Source organism: Columba livia, chromosome 9, assembly GCF_036013475.1.
Source record: "Columba livia isolate bColLiv1 breed racing homer chromosome 9, bColLiv1.pat.W.v2, whole genome shotgun sequence".
Taxonomy (NCBI): domain Eukaryota; kingdom Metazoa; phylum Chordata; class Aves; order Columbiformes; family Columbidae; genus Columba; species Columba livia.
In genome coordinates, this window is record NC_088610.1 from 22,748,543 (window position 1) to 22,770,735 (window position 22,193).

At 44.6% G+C, this 22,193-nt stretch overlaps 1 protein-coding gene across 4 annotated transcripts in view; it reads left to right on the top strand.

Annotated features, from left to right (window-relative positions):
• Positions 1–22,193, top strand: part of INPP5D (inositol polyphosphate-5-phosphatase D) — a 54,701-nt gene that overhangs the window by 6,690 nt on the left and 25,818 nt on the right. For 3 of the 4 annotated variants that reach the window (XM_013370514.3, XM_013370515.3, XM_065073150.1), the window contains exons 4-5: positions 1,158–1,221; positions 20,903–21,053. In XM_013370514.3, coding sequence (XP_013225968.1) covers positions 1,158–1,221; positions 20,903–21,053 — 215 coding nt within the window. Of the gene's footprint in view, positions 1–1,157; positions 1,222–1,246; positions 6,189–20,902; positions 21,054–22,193 lie in introns of those variants that run through there. The other variant, XM_065073151.1, reaches the window with a different exon arrangement.

Below are 22,193 nucleotides of genomic sequence, written 5' to 3' on the forward strand. Positions count from 1 at the left end.
TTGTATAAGGGTTTCTAAAATCGTAGAAATCTGTTTCTCTCCTGCATGGAGTGATTCTAAAAGGCATATGATGAATCGACTCACAACATAATTGTAAAAGAGATGAGTATGTTTTATTGATCTGCCTGATCACCCCAGCTGGGGGGCTGACTGCAGTCCTCGTTTCATGATGATTCAACAGGTAACGCAGTGTTTGTGTTACAGCCAAGGAAGCTCTTAGAGTGGATTCCGTTTTTTCCTTTCAGAGGAAGGGATTGAAACCAGCATTGTTTGCTGGCTCAAGGCCATATTGTATGTTATAACAGAGTGCTTTGCAGGTGACTTAAAAGAGTTGATCAATCTGTCATTCACTTGGGAGAAAGGTAAAAAATATATATACATATATTTTTTTTTTAGTCAACACTTCTCGGGCAAGCTCCACAAAGCTCAGCAGCTGCTGAGGAAGGTCATGCTTACCACCTTACAGGTCCGCTCAGGCTTCCCTTGGGCTCATCTGCATTAATGTGGCTCTCCGCTGGGCAAAAGTCTCCTCCATACCCTATTAAATAAGAATCTAACTGAATTTAGCTGGGACAAAATGTTCACTATGGCTGACCTGCAGATGTACATGTACAGTGGGCGTCCGCTCTAGGATAGAAAGGTGGGTTTTCATTTAGGCTGTTGTTTGGGATTTGTGCATGAAAATGTGCCTAGCAATTAGCTGTCTTACTGTGATGTAGCTGAAATAGATTATTTGGTTTTTTTCAAGTACAAGTCAATGCACATACTAGTCCTTTAATTTACTCATTCATTGCTGATTTTGGCCCTGTGTCTTTTGGATTTCTGCTTTGTCATTCCTTTCTGAGACACCCACTCTACTGGCAGCTAGAGCCGTTGGCTGTTTTCTTTCTTTCTGGCCAGAAGAAGAGTTGAGGCTGATGCTGATATCACTTGCTGCAGTGACATCTGCAAACATGTCTCAGTGACCAGGTGCACTTCAGGTTTGTGTTAGTTCACATACTTCAGGAAAAGAAAGGAAGAGAAATGTTGAAAACCCTTGTGCATGCAGCCATCTATGTGTCTCAGGATCTTCCAGTACCTTTTGTTATGGGAAAGAGTGCCACAGTGTGATTCCCTTCTGGAGATGGCCTAACCATATCTCCTCTGATCTGTTCCAGGTACCGAAATTGCGTTTATACGTACAGAATTCTGCCCGATAAAGAAAATAAGCTAATTGTCCAGGTAAGTCATGCTGTGTGCCATTTGGTCCCACAAAGATGCACCTAAGCTCACTGCTTTTTTTCAAAGTAGTTCCAACACCAAGAGAAAAAGGATCCAGTGAGTTAAACTAATGCCCCCAGGCAGCACAGTGCTAGTCTCCAGTCTACTGCTGTGGAGATTTTAGTCTCCGATCCGCTGCTAAGGCTGTCACCACACTCCTTAACACGTGTGCCTTCCATTTGGTGGCACTGCCATGTTTTATACAACTGAGAACCTCCGCCTGGGGAATACCTTTCCCTCTGAAGCCAGCTTCTCATCAGTACATCATGAATCTTTTCAGTCCAACATTGCATCACAATTTACCTGCACCCAGAGCATGTAAATTGAATTGTGGTCTCAGGATCCAGAAAGTACCAGGATTGAGGGCAGGAGTTTCAGACCTTGTGTTTATTCCTGTTCTGCTTTAGGATCCTAAACAAACCACTTCTACTTCCTGTACCACCTCTCAGCCCTGTTTTTCTCAATATAGATCATGAAACTTGAGCCGGGGAGGGAGGCATGGTTTCTTATAGCCCCAAGAAGTGGGCAGGGCTTTACCAGTGGGCAGTGGGAGCTGCAGCGTTCCTGTCCTCTCAGCACAGCCAGGGCTGCATGGGCATTCTCTGGAAAATGAAATGGAAATGCCCACGCTACCGCAGTCTGCCCTGCTATTCAGAGTGGGTCTACGTTTGTTACTTCCTAGTTCAGATGACAATTAGCTTCCCACACTAGAAATACAGATTTCTGCCAACTCCACGTGAACTCACAGCTCACATGCACCATGTTACTTAGGTATTTCCACATGTGCTTCAGGGGCAGCAGTTTTTCTTCAAGCTCTGCACTATATCTGAAACCAGGGTGATCAGGTTAGTGAGGACAGTCAAGTGCTGACTCATCTGTGGGCTGTTGATAAGATTTTTGGATTGTGTGTCCTGGTTGCACACACCCAGCCTGGCTCAAGCAAGAGCCACTTTTGGGTGGCTCAGGCTGTTCTTAGGAGCCCCACTCAGCTGCAGCACTGCACGAACACAGCTGTATTGCCACCAAGGCAAGTTCCAGGCTCTCAGTGCCATGCTTCAGAGGGCTGTGTGCCCAGGGACAGCCACCAGCATCAGTGTCCTGTCCCAGTTGGTGTCACAAGCTTCAGCTGTTTTCTGTTGAGATATCTCTGCCTTGCCACAGCACTTCTCTTTCTGCGAAGGAACTGGCAGCTGGACACTATGCGAGACCTGACCTGGCGCTGTATGTGTTACTGTGGCATGTCACCAAAGTTAATCCATGTTCCCAGGGCAGTGGGCAACGCTGTGCAGAGGAACCTGCGCAGGCTCTGCGGGCTGCTGGTGTGGCGCCAGCACTCAGCTGGAGTGAATAACCTGTCATTCTGATCTGGCTCTGCACCGTATGCTGCAGGCTGTGTGTAGTAATGCACAATTTTTCCCCCTCTTCTGATGTATCTCAGCCTTATTGTCCTGAATAATGTGTTTTGGCATATCGTGCTGGTATCATGATGTGTTGTGATGGTAAGACAGGTGCCCAGAACGTGATACGGCATTTATAATTATTTATAGTACTGAGGGCAGCTGCTGAGGTGTCTTCATCCTCTCTGGGGAGGGATTACTGGACTACTGCTGGATCCAGACAGTGTTATTAGGGCTCCAGGGGATTTTTATGAATGAAACCTTTTGAAATCTACTCGATCTGTTAAGGAAATACGATCTACTAGAAGTAAATGCAAACAGATATGTAAGATTCTCTTGGGATGGTTGTTGTGATTGTGAGGGATTTCTTTCATTTACATGCTGTGGGATGCAGAGGGACCGTGGTGGAATACCTCGGTGCGCTGAGTTGCCAGGAGCTGTAGGTTGGATATCAGGAGCAGGCTAAATAAAGTGTGTTGTTAACTTGTGTTTTGAAGACACACCACCTCCTGTTTTGCTCTGCTTTATTCCAGTTCTGTGGGAGCGGCAGGAGAAGGGGGCTGGCTGCTTCTGGGGAGGCAGAGATGCAATCAGAGTTGTAATTGAGGCTCAGAGCAGAAAACTTTCATGTTGTTGGCTGCTGCTCTTGGTGTGTTGTTCCAGCTGGGCCAGGCTTTCTCGATTGCTTGGCTGTTGACTTTTGCATAAAACAAAAACTACTTCACATGCATTAAAATATCAGATTTTTTGAAATAATAGTTCTCCTGTGCAATGACGTAAAATCTGTTGAATAGGAAGGAGTCTTGATTCTCATTAAAAAGGGGTCTTCTAGTCCTATGGAATTAGGTCAGATGTTAAATTATTATAGCAATCAGTAGGTATTTCTCATTTCTGGGCTTAAAAATAAATTAAAAAGACATAGTAAAATTTCAGTACAAAATCCTGAGATTAGCCTGTATTAGTTACAAATACGGGCCCTGATGGTGCAGTGAGCCCTTTTTTGCCTGCATGGTGCTCCTCCCCGAAGCCAACAGTTGTCTTCCTGCCCAGATCTGGGCTGTCGTCTGTCAGGTGTTTTGCATGGTGACAGCAGGTTCAGAAGATGTGTGGTATCACAGGTACATACACAGCGCTTGTGACGTGACAGCTCTCCCTCTGCCACTCTGTGGAGTTCTTTCACCTTTAAAGCTGCAAGTTGCTTCACTTTCCTTTGAGTCTTGGAGAGTAGATTTCAGGGTTTTTTACACAGAGCCTGTTCTGGCACTAGTGGAATGACACTGTCATTTTTTTCCATGGTTAAATTAACAAGTTCAAGTACAAGTGGCAGAAAAAGAGGTGCATATTTTTGCATTCAGGCTGAAGAAAAAAATATTTGCATATGTCCTTCCGACATTTTGTGGCGTGCTGTATAACCTGCCATTGGGTTTCTGCATCTGCAGCAGCTCTACAGCAGTTACCATAGTCAGGAGCCCCTCTCACCTGCCATATCTGGCATCAAACTGGTATCCCCACAAAGCACACCAGGCCACAGAGGTTACAGTCATAGATTTTTTTTTTTCTTTAAATACAATATCTCTTCTTTCCCTTTCCCTTTTTTTATTTTTTTTTTTTTTCCTGGGACTGCTGAATTTTCTCTTCCCATTACTTGAGACTTCAAAATATGGGCAAATAAATCCGTGGCTTGGATGAATGAAACTCGCATCCTGCTGATGAAAACATATTTAAGGAAGCAGGAGTAACGAAAACCCCTGGAAACACAGCACTGTAACAAGAAGTAGGGATCTTTGTCCTTAGGCTGAGAACAGTTAGTCATCTGTGTTATCCTGCAGACTCTCACTGTAGTAAAACACGGAGAAGTGAGAAGCTAAGGCAGGATGAGAGCAAAAAATGTAGTTACTCAGAGATCCAGGAGGCTGGAAATCAGCTTTCTTCTCTATAAAAAGAAATGTGATTTTTCCCTTGCTCAAATGGGGAGTCATAATTAATGCAGAGTTGTTGAAAGTTTGGGGACTAGCTGAGTGTAATCACGATCTTGAGAGTCTCTTCCAGCCAGAATTATTCTATGTTTGCACAAAGAGGGTCAGAGCAGCAAAGGAGTCCTTGAGAATCACGAGTTCAAACTAAACACTAAACTAAAGCCACTAAAACTCTTTCTAAGTTCAGCTCTTGCCATCCAGATTAACAGCAGGTAAAACTTTCCTACACTGTCGCTTAATGTGTCTCAGTTATACAACTAGCCGAGGTGTCAGCATGACCCTCATCACTGCACAATCTCAATTCCTTGTGATCTTAGCATTTCCTCAATGAGGGGAAGTGCTCTTGTTCCCATTTTACAAATGGGGAACTCAGTCCCAGTCTGTTAAGGAGGATTGGGTTACCAAAAATAATTTTAAATAGCTGTCCCTTGCTGACTTTCACTGGATCAGAAGATGTGTGTGGTGGTATCAGTATTCATACCCCTTCGTCTTCGATATGTGGTCAAAGCTGTCACGTAGTCAAAGCTGAGTCGTGTCTCTGTAGTCAGTGGGGAAGAAACAGGTTTGTGACCTGAATGGGGAAATTGTCCTTAGCAGGTCCTGTCTCTGCTGCCTGAATAGCCCAGAGAACCCCTTAGACTGCCAGACTTGGCGGGCTGCAGTTGGGTAAGGGGATCCCTATTACAGCTGACTCTCAAAAGCTGCTATTGAAAAACTGTGGTACTGCCTTTGCCTAATGCTTTACCCTGTATTGCCTTTTATATACTCCGGTTTTAAAAGCTCACCAGCAGGAGTATAACCTGCCTAGTGAGTGAGGATGCTTGAAAGAGGGGGTGATAAGGAAGAAGACACTGGAGTTGGCTGGTCAGTAAATATGTATTGGTATAGGGTCATGCTGGAACTGTCTCTAAAATCCTGTGCAGTTTGATTTCTCTAGATTTCTGGTTCGTCTCAAATAGGAGCTCACAGGCTGTGTTATCTGACAGCTGTTTGGCAATCGGGCTGCAGCGCAATCAGTCGTTTCTCCGTGTCAGCGAGATTGCATCTTAGTTTATGCTCCTAGTCTATCAGATAACACTTTACAGGTCATTTCCAGGATCAAGCCCTTGCCTCTTCGCCACTCTGTGTGAGGACTGAGGGCAGATATCCTGATTGACAAATGTCAGTGTTGCACAAACAGGGCTGTCACCAAAGAAGCCTTTGCTAAAGCCACTTGAGACAGAGTCAACCTAGTAAATAGTTTTGGGAACGGCTTTGGCTTGTTCCAGAAGGTGGAGTCTCCTTAAGAAACTGGGGCATCTGCATAGCAGGTTTTTGGTAGCTCAGTGCCATGGACAGATACCATAATCGTGTGCTGTACACTCCTGTGCTGTGTGGCACAATCTGGCCTCTGAGTTGGAGGCAGGCACGGCCTCCCCGTGCTTTTCCATGGGCATGACCTGATGCTTTAGCTCAGTCACGAAACATTCCCATTCTGCAACCCAGAAGTTGAACCAGACACACGTGTCCACCACCCCAGGGCTCAGGCCTCGCCAACCACTGCTGCTTCCATATGGTAAGGGTGCTCTTGCCTTCTTCTTGCCAACCTGTTTTATTTATCTTGTATGACCCTTAAGTTTGCTCTCCCATTCATGCCACTCTCGGAGCTCTTGTCTCAAGTGAAATACTTGCCTTGAAATGTTGCACACTGCCAAAGAGCGAGGCTTCAGTCACACACAAAGCCTCAAATGGTGTTTGCATCTTTTGGCTGCTGCGTGGGAGAGGGCAGAAATAGAGCTTGGCTCGAGCAGCAGTAGGAACCACTTCACATTTTCAAGCAACCTGGAAAATGTAAAAAAATGCATTCAGGTGAAACGTTTCGGTTTTATTTTGAGCTTTTCAGAAGCTGTTGCCAGGATGTTGAGGAAAAATGTTATTTCAGGTGGAAAAGCTGGATCATCCTTTTGAAAAAGTCCAGATAAGCAATTTTGAACTTTTCACCTTTTTAAAATTTTGTTTTTATTTTTAAATTAATGGGGGGCAGAAGGGTTGAATGAAGACCGTGCCTTGCATAGCACATGCTCCAATCCCCTTCATGTTTTTAATAAACGTTTTTGTTTTTTGCTTTGAGTAAAACTGTTTAATCAGCTCAAGAGTTCAGCAGTTTCTCTGAATTACCTTGTTGTGAGAAGGAATTGTGAAAAGCTGCCTTCTTCTCACGCTCTGCAAGAGACTGTGTTGTGGTATGGAAAACATTAGTACTTTAAAAGTTCCTGCCTGCCTTTTTCTTTCCGCTTGGCCTGCCCGGGCTGTCCCAGCTGCCCGGCTCCTTGACAGCACACAGGCGTGTGCCTGCATCGCCCTGCGCTCTGCTCCGTGGGTAAATGCGGGAAATGTTCATTTTGCAGTTCTGGTGCCAGATCATCGTTGCTGTGAGCACGAGCACTGCTTCTTGTGCCTGTGCTGAAATCCACAATTGCTGCAAAAGGCTAATTAAAAATGACTTATGTTTATACTCACCGTTTGTTGCAGAGGGAGGGTTGGACCCTATGTACTTGTAGGTTTTGCTGACTTCAGTGAAAATTACAGATGTGTGGCACTGTTTTACGTTGAGTGAACATCTAGCTTTTTTTTTTTTTTCTGATAACTTTTTCTAGTCTGTTAGGAGGCTGTGTGCAACAGGAAACAAATGGTGCGATGTGAGCAGTTAGAAAGCGGGCCGGCAGCTGTGACTCACTGCATCAACCGCTGCCGAAGCTGTAGGTTGCCAGTGTACTTGCAGCACTGGCTCCCAGAAGGTACGAGAGCTGATAAATACTCTGTAGAGGGTTTTCTGCTGAAACCCTCCCTTGCCATTTTAGAAATACGTTTAGGGGAAAATATCTAGATTTGTACTCTGTCTGCACGTGGCTTGGCTAAATGTGCCAGGAAAGCCAAAATCCTCTGTCCTGGGATGCACAAGACGTACAGCGAGAGGGCTGCTTGTTCACATCAGCCAATTGGGAGGATTGTCCCAGCCTTGAGCAGAATTTGTTCTGGTTCTGTTTATGAGTCCTCCAGGGTGGAGCTCAACTTAAAAGCTTCATCCGGCGCTAACCTGCTCTCAGGGCGCAGACACAGGGCTGCCCATCCTGCCAGTGGGATCTGATAAGAGTGTGAGTTTAGGTCAGTTCCTGCATTCCTGGTGTCACTGCGGCTGTCACCAGCGTCAGCGTCTGGCTGTGGCACACACTGTACCAAGTCCTTTGTGAGCCCTTTGCAGACAGATGCAAAGTTTTTGACCTTCTCTATGCTAATGCATTGTGATCCCTATTTGCTGTCCTGCTGTGACACCTGTGGCCAAGGAAAGCTTTTCCGTAGTAAAGTTTTTATGATTTGCCTTGGATCTGTCTATATCTGACCAAAACATTCCCACTAGGAAATGGCACTTGTGTATTTCGGTAGGACACACAGAGGAGTCACCAAGGGGAAGGGAAAGAGCCAGGAGGTACAGCCCAGTCCTTACAGTGACACTGGTGGTCCCAGTAAAGCTTTGGAGTTGGGGACCCCACTGAAGAGTTGAGAGCTCACCGGTGTGCAGAGCCTCTGTGGGGAAGTGGATTTTATGCATAATAGTAAATTTCAAGAAAAGTTAATGCTGAGGATGAAATTGGTTTCTCATTTAATGCCACTGAAAGCTTGTTGTGCTTGGCACTGAAGGGCTGAGGTGTAATTAGGGTGGTTGCTTTTCTTGGATAGAAACAAGGGACAAGTGGACAACCAGATAATACTTAAGAGCAATATCTCAAAACATGGTTAGGGAAACACATTTCTAGTATGCACAAATACATAATTTAGCTATATTAAGCTTCATTTTATCACTGAAAATGGTAGATATGCCAATTGGAACACTTTGCAGTATAATTTAATGTTGATGTAAATCAGTTTGTAAAACTCTTGACAGTCTTTACACATAGGACTGAAAGTAATTTGCAGTCAGGGCTAGCAAAATCTGTGCGCTTCGTGTATCTGCAAACTATCCAAACCTGTTTATACAAGGAAAATGGTTTTTTTCCTGCTTTTGCATCTGAGATAGGAATAAACATAATGCATTTTACAGGTTTTGAAAAACTGAAAGAAGCAGCATTTAATAAGAGAACTAGGTGTTTCCTGAAACATTCAAACTCCTGCTACTGAATCTCTCAATATAAAAAATTATTCATACAAACAAACCATATCCAGCTTTTGTCTAATTTGAACCCTTCCAGAATGTTTTCAGTTTCCTGAAAATATTCAAAAAAAGTTCAGAGAAGATGGCTTAAATCAGGTAAAAGTGATATTTTAATTTTGTTTTTCAGGCTTCAAATAATGAAATCAGGTATTTGAAAGCTAATGCATGCCATGAAGTAAAATCCCTTTTCCTTTTATCTGTATGGTGAAATGCCAAAGAATGTCATCAATTTCTCTTACAGTTTGCCTTTCAATAAATATAATGTGTTATGTCATAAAACCTTCATCATGCTTAAACAACCGAAAATTGCAGATAGGCAATCCTCACTGAATGTACAAAAGCAACTTCCAGGCGTTGCAAAATACTTTGAGTGTCCTCCTGGCACAGAAGTGGGGCAGAGACTTTGGCTGGGGACAGGAGGGAGCGGCTGGGAGGCGGTGGGAGCCTCGGCCTCCTCTGGCACAGAAACACCTTCTCCAGCAGCAAATACACTTTAGGAAGTTCTTGCTCTCCCCTCACTGTCCTGCAGACATTTCCATCCCAAATGAACCCTTTCTGTGGGCGCATTTTAAAGGAAGGTGTAGTGACCTCTGCTGATGGGCTGAAAACTACAAGAATGTTTGTTGTTTGTTTCCTTTTTTTTTCAAATGCACTTTTCAAATTAGCCTTCAGTCTGTGCTTGAGAGGCCACATGTATAATCCTAACTGAGATGAGCACCTTGGAAAAACACACTGCAACATTTCCAGGACTAGCAAAATGAAAACTTTCCTGAAATTCTGAATCTCTCCTGGCAGATGAGCAAAAATAGTTGAAAACTTACACAACCAATATTTTCAACAAAAAAGTATTCTAATTTTTCAGTAATTCAATGGATGTTAGCTTTAATATTACAAGTCACACAGTGTTTAAACCATTTCCTTGTCTTATCCTTTTAATATTTTGCATATCTGAAGACTTCTAATGAAGCTTCATAACTGAAGGTAAAGTATTCAGGGAGACAACAGATTATTTCTCTTTCATCTGGATGGTAATGAAGCACTGTGTTTTATTGCTTCTGTGTTTTGAGGCATAATAGGTCACAGAGAAAAGCACTCATTTTCAGGCAAGTCTTGAGTTGTTTTCTCAAAGAAAGAAAAACTAATATAATGTTGCTACTATATGAGGTTTTGTCCTGGTGATTTAAGATAGGGGTGAGCCTTAGAAAACATTGCTATTCAGTTTGTTTACACTGAGTCTTACGGCAAATATCACCATCTGTACAAAATAATCTCAGCTTTTGTTACTGGCAGGGTGATATCCTTTTTTTCTCTAGAGAGGTATTGTGGTTTGCTGGTGAGATGTGTCATTGCAGGCTGCGTCCCCTGTGCAGAGATGGAGCTCGCCCAGGTCACAATACTTGGGCTCCAGGTAGACCTTGCTCTCAATCTGCTCGGCAGCCTTAGGGAACAGGACCGATAGACACTACCTGTGCTTGCAGCTTATTACTGATATAAATATAAAATATAATTATATGATCACCTTTAGATAACAACTTGTTCAATTTAAAGTGTTGTCCTGGTTGTACTTGTTTTACGTAAGTGAGGTTTGCTCCACTAATGCTTTTCAAATTTACCTTTTGGTAGTTGAAGCTGTTTCATGAAGTTTTAAAAGAAGTGTAGAATCCTTTAGCTTTCAGATTGCTGCAGAAATGCAAAGCATGTACGACTTGATTTCAAATGAAAAAAATGGTTTAGGGAAATGAAACACTTTAGCAAAAATAGTTCAGGTTCAGTCATTTCAGAGTCCCTCGGAGAATGAAGTCACAACACAGCTTTCGGCTGTTCCCAGGTCTTTGCCCTGCTCTCTGACTTCTTTGGTCTGCAATTTGTAACTTCTGACAGCGTTTTCCATCTTGGTTCTCCTCCGAAAGTCTAGGTCGGTTCACTTCTCCTGTTCCTTTCTCCTATTCCATCCCATGGCTCTAAAGATCTCATTTTCCAGAATTTTAAAAAATAACACCAGCATAGCTGGGTTCAGCAAACCCTGTGCTTGGAATCTAGCAAAGCTCTCTATAGGCTGGGGTTGCTCTGCGTTAGCAAGCTGTTAAGCCTGAATTAAAATTTCCAGATAACTCTGGATTAGACCTTATGCTACAAAACTTGTCCGGAATATAATGACCTGTCTTCGTATAAAGTAGTCTTCATAATCAGACACAGTAGAACCCACATGTAGCAAGCACTGGTTGTTCACAGATGCACTAGGTCGCCCTTCCAGAAGTTTCTCTTCCTCAAATGCCACATCCCTGTACGTGCAAAACCAGAAACCTTGGGCTGGGTCCAATTTTGGGGGGCAAAGTTTAGCAAAGAATTTGTAACAATACCACATCTGCTATTTTTATTCCAGAGGTGCAGTTCAGGGGAGAACATGAAAGGAGAAGGTGTGAAGGTTGTTTTTTGTTTGGTTTTAGCTTTGTGGTTAGTTTTGTTACATGACAGTGTTTCTTCAGGCTGGATTCTGTATCTGTTCAAATAGTAGGTACAGCTCAGTGCTTACTTCTAATTGAGTAAGTTTGTCTTACTCATGCAGCAGATGAATGAAATAAGGGACAGTCCTTTGAAAGAAAGGACAAGTGGTCACCTGTAGTGTCACAAAAATAGAAAACAGCCTAAAGTCTGAGAAATTTTGCAGGCTGAAGGTAGGAAATTGTAACACTAAGGTGCTCACCCTTATCTGTGCATTGCTTGTGGTTTTTAATTATGCAATCCCAGAAAGTTACGCAGTATAATGTGAATGCAGCTGTTTTACATGCGCCTTCTGCCTGCCTTACTGTGCTTCAGCAGTGTCTCTTTGATAAATGTAACTCCTTTAATCTTCCATTTTCTCTTTTCCACTGGATATTTTGTGTAATTCATGCATCTTTCGTGTTGGTGTCTGTTGAACGAGGGATTCATTTGGCACAGATGACAACAGGGAGGGCAGAGAGCTGGTTATGGACCCTCCGCTCGCTGCCTGCACAGGTTGGAGGAAACTCCCCCAAAATGTTGTGCAGGACTGATGGGAGCTGAGGGGTCCCGCTCTGCAGGCAGAGCCTGTGTATATTTGTTTGCCTTGCTAGCTCTTGAGAACTCATGTTTTCCAGCTTGCCTTGGTAATCACTAGAGCCAGATAGTTTATGAGGAAATGAAAATGGAAATTTTTGGATAATTTTTGTGAGGAAGTGAAAATGGAAATTTTCATTTGACTCCAAGTGCTGAAGCTTTTCAGTGGAAAACCAAGAAGCACAAGGCTTGTGATGAAATTACAAAAGTTGCCAGAAGTAGCCTATTCCCAAACTTTTACTTAAATCCTACCCACGCGCTACAGAAGTGCTAAAAAAATTGCATCACATCCCCATGGATCTGCAGTCCTTGCTCATTCGGCACCAACTCATCTGACTTGCACCCGGCAGCTAAGTTTAACACCAGTGCCTCATGTTCTGTCGTGGAACCGTACACTTCTTTGCTTCTTGTTGCTGTAAATCTTATTTAATATAACACAGGGAAATGCTGAAAGGATCAATTGTTCAGGAGGTTTATCTTGGTGTGATGGGTTGGATCATTATGTACTGTGTTGGTAAAATATTTTTAATGGGTAGAGTTTGAATGGCTTATTTAGTGCAAAGGGCTACCTCAAGTACATGGTGTTGGCACTTTCTATAATTGCTTGGTATTTTTGCTGACTTCTATCTAACTTTATTAGTTAGATATTTGGCAGTTAGCATACTTTTGATGTGAATTGGGAAGTGCCAGAGCAGAGTGGAATGGGGTCCTTAAGCGGGGTCTAAGGATGTTATTTTTGTGACCTGTGTCTTGTGTGGGAGAATGGCAGGTTCAAAAGACTCCTGTAATCCCTCTACCTTGCAGAACTTTCTAATATGTTGGGATTTTTTTTAGGATGTATAATTTTAACAAGGAACTTGAGATAAAAATTTGGCAGACAGCTATACTGTACTGAAAACTCCTTTCAATTTTCCTTCATTTCAAAAGACACTTTTAATTTGCAAGTGTCCCAGTTCTGCCATGGGAGCACTTTCTACCTGTGAACATGACCAATCTTCGGGCTGCCAGAATGCAGCCAGAGTGGGGTCATGTAGAAGAAAAGTCTTGCCAGGCCAGGAGATGTCAGAAGTGGCAGATATGACAGTCAGGATCGTTTTAAGATTAACTCAAACACATTCCATACATAGAACACGTTAAGCATTTGAAACTGAGCATGAGCAAAATGTGTTGTGTTTCAGAAGTGTTTTCTGTGACATTGCAGATAGGAAGAAGTGAGGTGGCCGTTTTGGCCAAAATTGAATCAGGAGGGAGTCCAGGTTTTAATCTAGACTTTTACCAGATGATTTGGAAGTGCAGTCATGCTGTGCCCTCCTGCCCAGTTAGCAATGGAGGCAAGAAGGCGTATTTGCACCTGGTTGACTTGTTCTCAGCTGGCAGCGGTACTCAGCTGGCAGCAATAGGATTTGTATTTCATGCACATGCTGCGAGCAAGGAAGTAGATGCTGAACTTTAACAAATGTTTTGTGCAAAGTAGTGCAAAAATAATTTTACATTTCCATTTTTTAATACATGTAATAACAAAGGAATCATGATGCAGTGCCAGTAATACATATATGGTGTCTCTAAAGTCAGTAGTAAGCTTAAAGAAATGGAGCTTGTAGTAGAGGCGGTGTGTAATGGTGTCCTTCAGTTGCATTTGAGGAACAGAGGGAATTTTACAGGACAGGCGACAGAGTATGTTTTTATTTTTTCCTCTTTTCACGTAGTTTTTCTTGTTTGGATGTCTGATTTTCAACCAGGAACACAAGCTAGAAGTAATAGATACTTAGTTGTTATTAAATTGCAATTCCTTGTTTCCTTCCATGTATGAGCTCTTTCAGAAATTCTGAAGCCCTCTTTCCCAGAACTCACAGATTTCCATGTTTTTCACCTAAAGTCTTACATGTAAAAGGCCACTGTAGCACAAGTTACGTGAATAAGCAAACTTGAGCATCAGGACCAAAGTGTATGCAGAAAAGGATAAGAAAGCCTTCAGCATTTCTCTTCTCAGAGGAGACAAACACTATTCACCTTCTGTTCTCTCCAACATTACTCAAGTTATATAATTCACAACTGCGCTTACACTGTGCCATTCTCCTGGAAATTTCTATGATTTTTTCCATGTTGAGGAGATGCTGGTTTGGTCACTCACTGGCATCCTCTGCCCATGTTCCACAGATTCCTCCCTTTGCCTCTTCTGTCCTTCTCTGTTCCTCTGCAGGGACTCTCTTGCTGAGATTTACCCAGCATCCAAACTTCCTGGCCCCGGGTGTTGCATTCAAAATAGAGTACGTTTCTGGGTGGTTTGTATTTTGGGAAGTAGCTGGTTCTCCCAGCTGTGATTCCTGCCTGTGATCCCATTCCTGTGAAATGCTCCTGCAATTTCTTAGCACGAGATTTGATGGATAAAGAGGAAATGTTTTCCAACAAACCAAAATTGAAACACAAGCAGGTTGCTTTGAAATGCTTTAAAAAATAATTTACTGGGAATTTCTTAGCTCTTAGGTTCAGCTCTTTGGTGAAATATAAATGCTTGCCTACATGAGAGCCAAAAGTAAATTTAAAAATGCCACATAGCCTTCCTAGCTGACACTCTTGAAGACAACTTTTTTCCAAACTAGGAAGCCTAAGAATTTTTTTTTTTTTCAAATCTAAAAGGAAAAAAGCTCCTGCCAGCCTTTCACACCAAAGTAGAAGTGACCTGATTTTCAGCTTCCGTTTAAGCTGGTGGGTATTGCAAGAATTTTATAACTTTGAAAACTTATTGACTGTTACTGAAATGCCTATATATGGATTTAAATACCTGGTTTAAGGCACTCCGGTTAGAAAAGATTGCCCTTAAGCGATATAACCAGATGACCAGTTTCCTAGTTCCTCCTTTCACCGGGCTCAGGAAAGGAAAACACTTCCTCTTCCTTCAGAGGGCCCCAGACTTCCTGTGCCATCTATTTATACAATTGTTGTAATGAACCCCAAGTTAACCACTTCCTTGCCCGCCTTTGTGTTGGCTTTACATCTTTTAAATCTCTTTTCACTTTATGTCTTTATACTCCACATCTAACCTCTCTGAGTTATGTTCAGAGCTGCTTTTCAGCAAACCCATATTTGGAGTAGCTGTTGAGGTGTCTGTTGGCCACATGGCATTTCCTGGAGATAATGAAGGAGAAGAGACTTAGGTTGGCTCTGTTGGCCTTTTTACACCAGATACAAAGGGAGATGAAATTATCTCAGCCATACTAAAACCTGATGAGAAGTTTAGGTGGATAAATTCGGAAAGGGGATCACAAGATTTAACCAAAGACCAGAAATTAAAGGCTGTAGTCGTACCTGTTTGCATGAAATGAAGAACTCAGAAGCAAGGCCAGGCTGGAGGAACCTGATCTTGGGTGAAGATGTCCCTGCTCACGGCAGGGGGATTGGACTGGATGAGCAGGAACAAGTTGTAGCTGGTTGTGTTAAACCACTGTACAGTGAGTATACAGGAGATGGAAGGGAAATTGATAACTGGAAGGACCTGCAGACTTGAGGGCAGTTTCTGGAAGACAGGAGAGACCAAGACATCCTGTGGGAAAGGTTTCCAGCCAAAAGGGTTGGAGTTGGAAGGGCATGTGCAAGATCTGAGAGTCTGTGGTTTGGGATGCAGCTGAAATGGTTGGGCTGGTCATGAGATGCTCTCTGTGTAGCCTGATTTCACTGTCTCTGCCTGCCGAGGCTCCCTGAGACCTAATGTAAACCTGCACATCTGCTGTCCTAGGGGGACTTGCAGCACAGCTAGTTGCCATCCTCTTTATATGAGAATTTAAAACTTTTAGGACTGCTGCTGTGATGTCTCCAGGCTGTCCCTTTGCCAGACCTTACCAGTCCCATTCTTCAGAGCTTTCCTGGTAAATCACATTTTTCAACTCTTCGACTGTCCTCATAATTTTTCTTTGTGACTCTCTATGGTATTTTTACGTGTTCCTTAGAATATGGTGCCCTGGACTGGACACAGCAGTCCTTACATCACCAAGTGTAGTGGAATGGTTTCTTCCTGCATCTCATACGACACTGCCATTCATAGATGTTAGAAAGACGCAGGCTTTTCTGATGCAGTTTCCCACTGTAAAATTGCGGTGCAATCTCTGATTCACTGTTATCCAGAGCCCTTTGTGCAATTCTGCTGTTTTACAGGCTGTTCCCTGTGTTGCATGTGCTCGTGAGGTGTTTACTTTTTGTACCTTGTGGCTACAGTCAGCGCAAGGCTGAGGTGCCGTGGTGATGCTGTGGAAGCAGAGCCTGCCCTCCGTGCTCCCATGTCCTAGGAGCACGTTTCTGGGGATGTGCTGCGTTGCCATGGAGATGACACTTGCCATCTACGTTTCTAATGACTTGAAACAATTCACTTCGCAATTAAAACAAGATCTATTCCCTGATAACCCCAAGGAAATAGTTACTAAACCAGGGCGGGGGAGCGGGAAGTGGATTTCATTGTTGCGCTCTGCTCCGTGGCTCCAGCTTGCTCCGTGCTGCCCTGTCTTGCTTGGTTTTCTTTGCAGGGGCCCATTCCATGTCTGCTCCCTGCCTCAAAACCCAGAGCAAGTTTGCATAAAGTTCAGGCTCCATTTTGGCTCACTCCTGTCATCCAGTGTGGTTGTCTCGAGGACATTTATTCAGAGTGCACCATCTGCAGCCAGATGCAGACCAACTTAGTGCTGGTATTTTACCACCCACCCTTGCTTTTCCTTCCCAATGCATAAACCTTTGCCACGAGCTCAGGTGTGAAGAAAGCAAATGTCCCAGCTACCTGCTGCTTTCCTTGCTTGCTGGCAGTGAAAATCGTATTTCCAGCCTTCAGGCAGGCCCATCTAGCAACCTGAGCACTTGCTGCAACCTTACAGAACCAGGTTCTGCTACACAGACGTCGACGCCACAGCGCTTGGCACTGCTGGGCTGGGAACACCCCGCAGCCAGGACGATGGTCCCATTATCCTGCAGCTGTAGCAAAGTTACGGGCTGTTGGATTTAGAGAGGCTCACACTCGTCACCAGTGGTATCTGAGTGCCTTGCAGCTCTTTCTCAAGCAACATGACTCGTGTCTGTCATGCAGGCTTTGTTCTCATCCTTTCCCAAGGAGAGAAGCAAGTGCAGTGAGGTCTTGCTTTTACTGTTTTCTCTCTCAGTTCAAGCAATGTATAGTTTTTGCTGTGCCTCTGTGTGGAGGGAGGCAGCTCAATGCAGCATACCCTACTCTCTTGGGAGGACTGGGGAAATTTGGGGGGTGCCTGGAAAGAAGAGGAGTTCATTGTTGGGCACTGCTTTGTGCTGGAGGGTCACAGCCCTTCCCACACGCTTCCTCTGTTGAGGTCCTTGCAAATAATAACAATTATAATACAAAAGAAAATGAGTGAGAATAACCCAGCAATCTTTGCTTTCAGGCTCTGGTGATGGCAGAGCTGATGTGTAGCGAGGCAGAGCTGCTGCTGTGGCTTTCGTGGCATGGGACAGGGCCCTCAAGCTCCCCGACCATGAGGAGGTTTGAGGCTCCCGCATCCCTCGCTCTGTGCTTGGCCATGGCTGGTCAGAGCTCCCAGACCTGCTGGTTCCCTCTTTCTTTATTGTGGCTCTCGCTGTCTCTGTGCAGCTGCCCAGGATGCATGTTCAGCTCCCTGCTGGATTCTGTCTGAAAATATGCAAGTGCTATCCTTTATTTTTACTGTGTGCTGTGGGGAGTTGATCATTTTTATCCCGAATGGCTGGGGTAAGGTCGGCTGTCAGAGCAGCCAGCACTGCCAGGATGGAGATGGCCTTTCTTTGGGTGTCTGGATGCGGATGCTCGCAAAGCTCAGCTCCTCCACATGGCCACAAATGCCAGTTACCCTTGAGAGAGGAGGCAGTGGGGTTTATCGAGAAAGGTGGCGGGAGGTGGTGGGCTGGCTGCAGGGCAGAGTGCATGTGCAGTGGTGGGGCCTCCCTGTGCCTGCACCCCTCTAGCCTCCATGTGAGCCAGGGCTTACGGCCACTCTGAGGAATTTGAGCTGGCCCACAGGCTTTGATCCACTCATGAAATGTGGTGCAGTGAGTTAGAGGAAGGAGGCTTGTTACAAAATGCTGCTGCTTCTGGTTACTGCAGAGACCAGCACAGTTTCGGAGACTAAACTATCCCTGGCAGCAAAAAGTGCTAATTTGGCCTTTCCTCACGCTTACATCCATTTGACCTGAAAAGAGCTGTGCAGGGCAAGCGGTCTACTTGCAGGTGCCCTGGGAGAGCAGGAGCTGAGCCGCAACACAAGGCTGAGGAGGCGGCATTCGGGCCCTGAGTGGGAGGGATGCTCTGCTGGAACAGGACTGAGGGCTGTGGGGACAGTCGTCAGTTGTTGGGGATCTGGGGCAGCAGGCAGATAGTGCGGTCTCTGGAAAGTGAAGTAGGAGCATGAAGATGAGTTTGCAAAGAGGAGGAGTGGGGTTGGCTGCAGTAATTCAAGATGTGGAGAGAGAACTGATGGCAAAGCTTTTCTCTTGCAAAGATGGAGCTGGCAAACCCTGACCCTCCTGGTTACCCTTGATGCATTTTAGGGTCTGAGAGAAAGCTCCGAGGAGACGTTATTGCAGCCTTTCAGTACTTAACAGGGGCCTGTAAGAAAGGGGTGGTGGATTTCAGCTAAAGGAGAGGAGAATCAGGCTGGATAGGAGGAAGAAATTGTTGTCCCTGAGGGTGGTGAGAGCCTGTCCCAGGTTGGCCAGAGAGGTGGTGGATGAACCATCCCTGGAGACATCCCAGGCCAGGCTGGATGGGGCTCTGAGCAACCTGAGCTGGTGAACATGTCCCTGCTCATGGCAGGGGGGGCACTGGGGGAGCTGGGAACGTCCCTTCAACCCAAACCCTTCTGTGATTTTATGATTAGAGCTACATGCTTTTTTTCCTTAAAGGTTTTCCCCAATTCTTAGCCTTCGCAGGTGGCATCAAGAAGCAGAAGAGTGTGGGAGAGCCAGGGCAGTATTTGCTTTAATCAGTGTAAATCAGAAGTCATTCTGATTATGCTGAGTTGGTGCTGCTATAGCAGAGCAGGATCTGGCATGTGCTGTTACGGTCCTGAGAAGTGTTAACCAGTGATTTGTTTCAACACCTCTAGCCTCACAAAAATATAATCCAGTGCCGAATATGACGTTTTCCAGTGTATGAGAAGAATAAATCTTGATAAATGCAGGAAGACATGGGAGACAAAAAAGGAGGCTGTACAGGCAGAGCTCTCAGAAACATCATACACATTTGTTATGAAAATGTGTCTTGCTGTGACTTTAAAGACATGCAGGTGTAGTTAAAAATGAAAGGTATTTTTGATGGCAGGCCTGAGGGCACTGAAGGCTTCAAAAGTGGTTTAGTATTGAAAGCACCGTCCTAATTTCTGGCCTGAGATTTTATTCTTTAGGAAAATTAAAAAGCCTAGGACTCACCAAAGACATTTTTCTGTGCTCTGCTCACAGTGGTTTATGCCAACATTTCTCCTGTTTAATCTCCTGTTTTTGCTACATTTGCCTTTTAAACAAAAATTTTGCAGATAATAAGAAACTGAGCAAGCACAAATTGCAGGTAGATAAGCTTGTTCAAACTTGTCTTAAAGCTTTTTGTGTGTGAATTTTTACAGCCAATAATTGCAATCCAAAAAGAAATTAAAACTTCCTGCCTATTAGTCAGAGGCAGAATGTCAAATGTGTGGCTGAACAACAAGTTATTTCAAATTGGAGACAAAGTTTAATTCGTTATTAACCAACCATGTTTCCTGTGCAAAATCTAGCTTTATGCATGTAAACTAGTGCAAGTCAAGCCTGCTGTTGGGGTGCCCAGGTCTTCCCTTTGATTTCCCGCTGCTGCTGTATCCCCACATGTGAATGGTTCCCTGTGTTGCTCTTTTAAGACAAGAACAGCCTTGTAGTGCTGGAGAACATCTGCTCTGGACCGTTCTGCCCCTTCTCCTTGGTGTTCTGCTGCATATGTAGACGGGACCTTCTTGGGTTGGTTTCTCTGAGAAAACCTCGTCCAGGAGGAGCACACCTCATGAAGAGTGAGCAGAGCTTGCATGTTGCTGTTGCCTTCTGTTTGTCAGTACTTAAGCACGGTTCTGGAGGTAACTTTTTTTGCTCAGAACTTTTTTTTGCGCAGAACTTTTTTTTGCTCAGGAGGTCTGTGCTGAACCGTGACAAATTGTTTCTCTGTCCTTGGCCCTTGGTTGGAGTGACGGGGCAGATCTGCAGGGGTGGCAGCTGCTCCTACCTGGTGAATCCAGCCCATTTACCATTCACGCTGATGCGTAGATACAATTGCTCTTAAACTTTGCCTCTCTAGAACCTCACACCTGTGTTTGCCCTCTGCTGGTATCCGTTTCCTCAGATTAGTGGCCAGGGCTGTGCTAGAAACAGGTTTAGTCACAGTTAAAATCCAGCCGGCAAGCTCGGTGTCATGCCTGATGCATTCACAGTCCTCACTGTGTCCTGAGCCTCAGCTTTTTAAATCTTGGTCTGAGCATATTTTTGCCTGACAGTACCTTGCTAGCTTGTTTCATTTGAATCTAGTTGTGAGTCTTTGTATCCTGGAAGGGATGCTAACATCTAGATTTAGACACATTTATCTTGCAGTTTCACAGAAAAATTCTTTCTGGGTACCACAAAATGTAACTTAGTCCAAGGGCTTTGTGCTCAGTGAAAAAGAGGATGCAAAAATTAATCCAGGATAATTCTTTGTTTTCAAAGTCTTCCTTTGCTTGAAGCCAAGCACACTGAGTCAAATGGGAGAGCTCTTCGGTTTGACTTCAGTGGATCTTTGAGGTTGCCATTTTTGCTGACAGATGTCTGGAATGCATGTGCGTATCTGTGTTTGTGCTGCAGGAGTCGTTCTGCACACAGCCTGTGGTCAGACAGGCAGCGTTGCCTTTCCTGGGACTGCAGCCGTGGGGTTTTCTCTCCCTGTGACTTTGTTTTTCCTTTTGTGAGGAGCGTTGTTTCTGAGGTAGGAAATCCCAGACCATGACAGCTTCTGTGTTTTGTTTCAGGCATCAGAGGGTGTCCCTGTGAAGTATTTTGAGAACTTGGAGGAACTGATAGAGTTTTACAAGAAGGAGAACATGGGTCTGGTGTGGCACCTCAAATACCCAGTGCCGCGGGAAGCAGAGGAGGCTGCAGATGAACTGGAGGAGGATGCTGGTGAGAATCCCGGGGTGTGACTTGGTGATGCAGACCCTTGACACTTACTCTGAACTGGAGATACACGGTGCATGCAGCGGGGTTAGAGCAATAAAATGGAGCGGGGCATAGAGGGACCTGAGCTGGCAAGGCCTTGAGGCAGTGAGTCGTCATGGCTCTGGGGCAGTACCACATCTGGAGCATCATTTCAGCTCACCTGAGGGAATACATTGAGTCTCTCTGCAGAATTATATTATATCAGGTGCAAGGCTGACCAATCTGTTGTCCTTCATCTGACCTCAAGCTGGTGTATGTCCAGCCATCTTCCATGTCTCCACACCCCTCTCCCCACACTTCGTATGTATGGCCACTGTCCCAACAGCAGAGATGTCCCCTGGAGACCTAGAGCACATCTCTCTGCAGTGCCACGTGCCTGTGGCTGCTGTGGGTCTTGGGTCATCTGCAACTCGGGCCCCCTTATCTGCTCTGATCTAGGGAACATTTCTGACAGTCATAACCAGAAGGCACAGATCTCGCAGTGGCAGACAGTCTACGTATAGAGACAGATGTATAACAAAGAGGTGTGATTGGCATCGTCCCAACTATTTCATATGAAATGTCACTGTGGGTTCCTGACGCTCACTGGTCTTGGATCATTCCTTAGTTTTTTCCTGGATCATTCCCTTGGATCCGTCATTGTCCTTCTGAATCCCCAGGGGAAGGTCATGCCCACGGAGCCATCCTTCCTGTCCTTTTTGACGTCTGTCCGGAAATGATGAGCATTACAATAAAACTTGTCTGAAGGACATAGTCCCTGTGACAGACAGGCAGGCACGTGCACTAAAGCAGATTGATGCGCCTGTGTACATTTATGCAATCCAATGGATCTCTAATAGGAGCTGGAAGATTTTCATATGCAATTCTCATAAAGAAACAGAACAAAATTTTGCAAAGCTGCTCAGGAAAGATGTTCCTGGGTTTTGGCCAACTGCACCAAGTCTCCAGCTCTCAGGGTGGGGGAGGGAACTACAGCAAAAATAATACACAGTTAGGCGAGCAGCAGGGAATTAAGTTCTAGGCAAGACTAAGAGCCTTTAGATGAAGAGACATTAGCACTGGGGCTGGGCTGTTCATATACAGAATTTACTTTTCTTAGAGCAC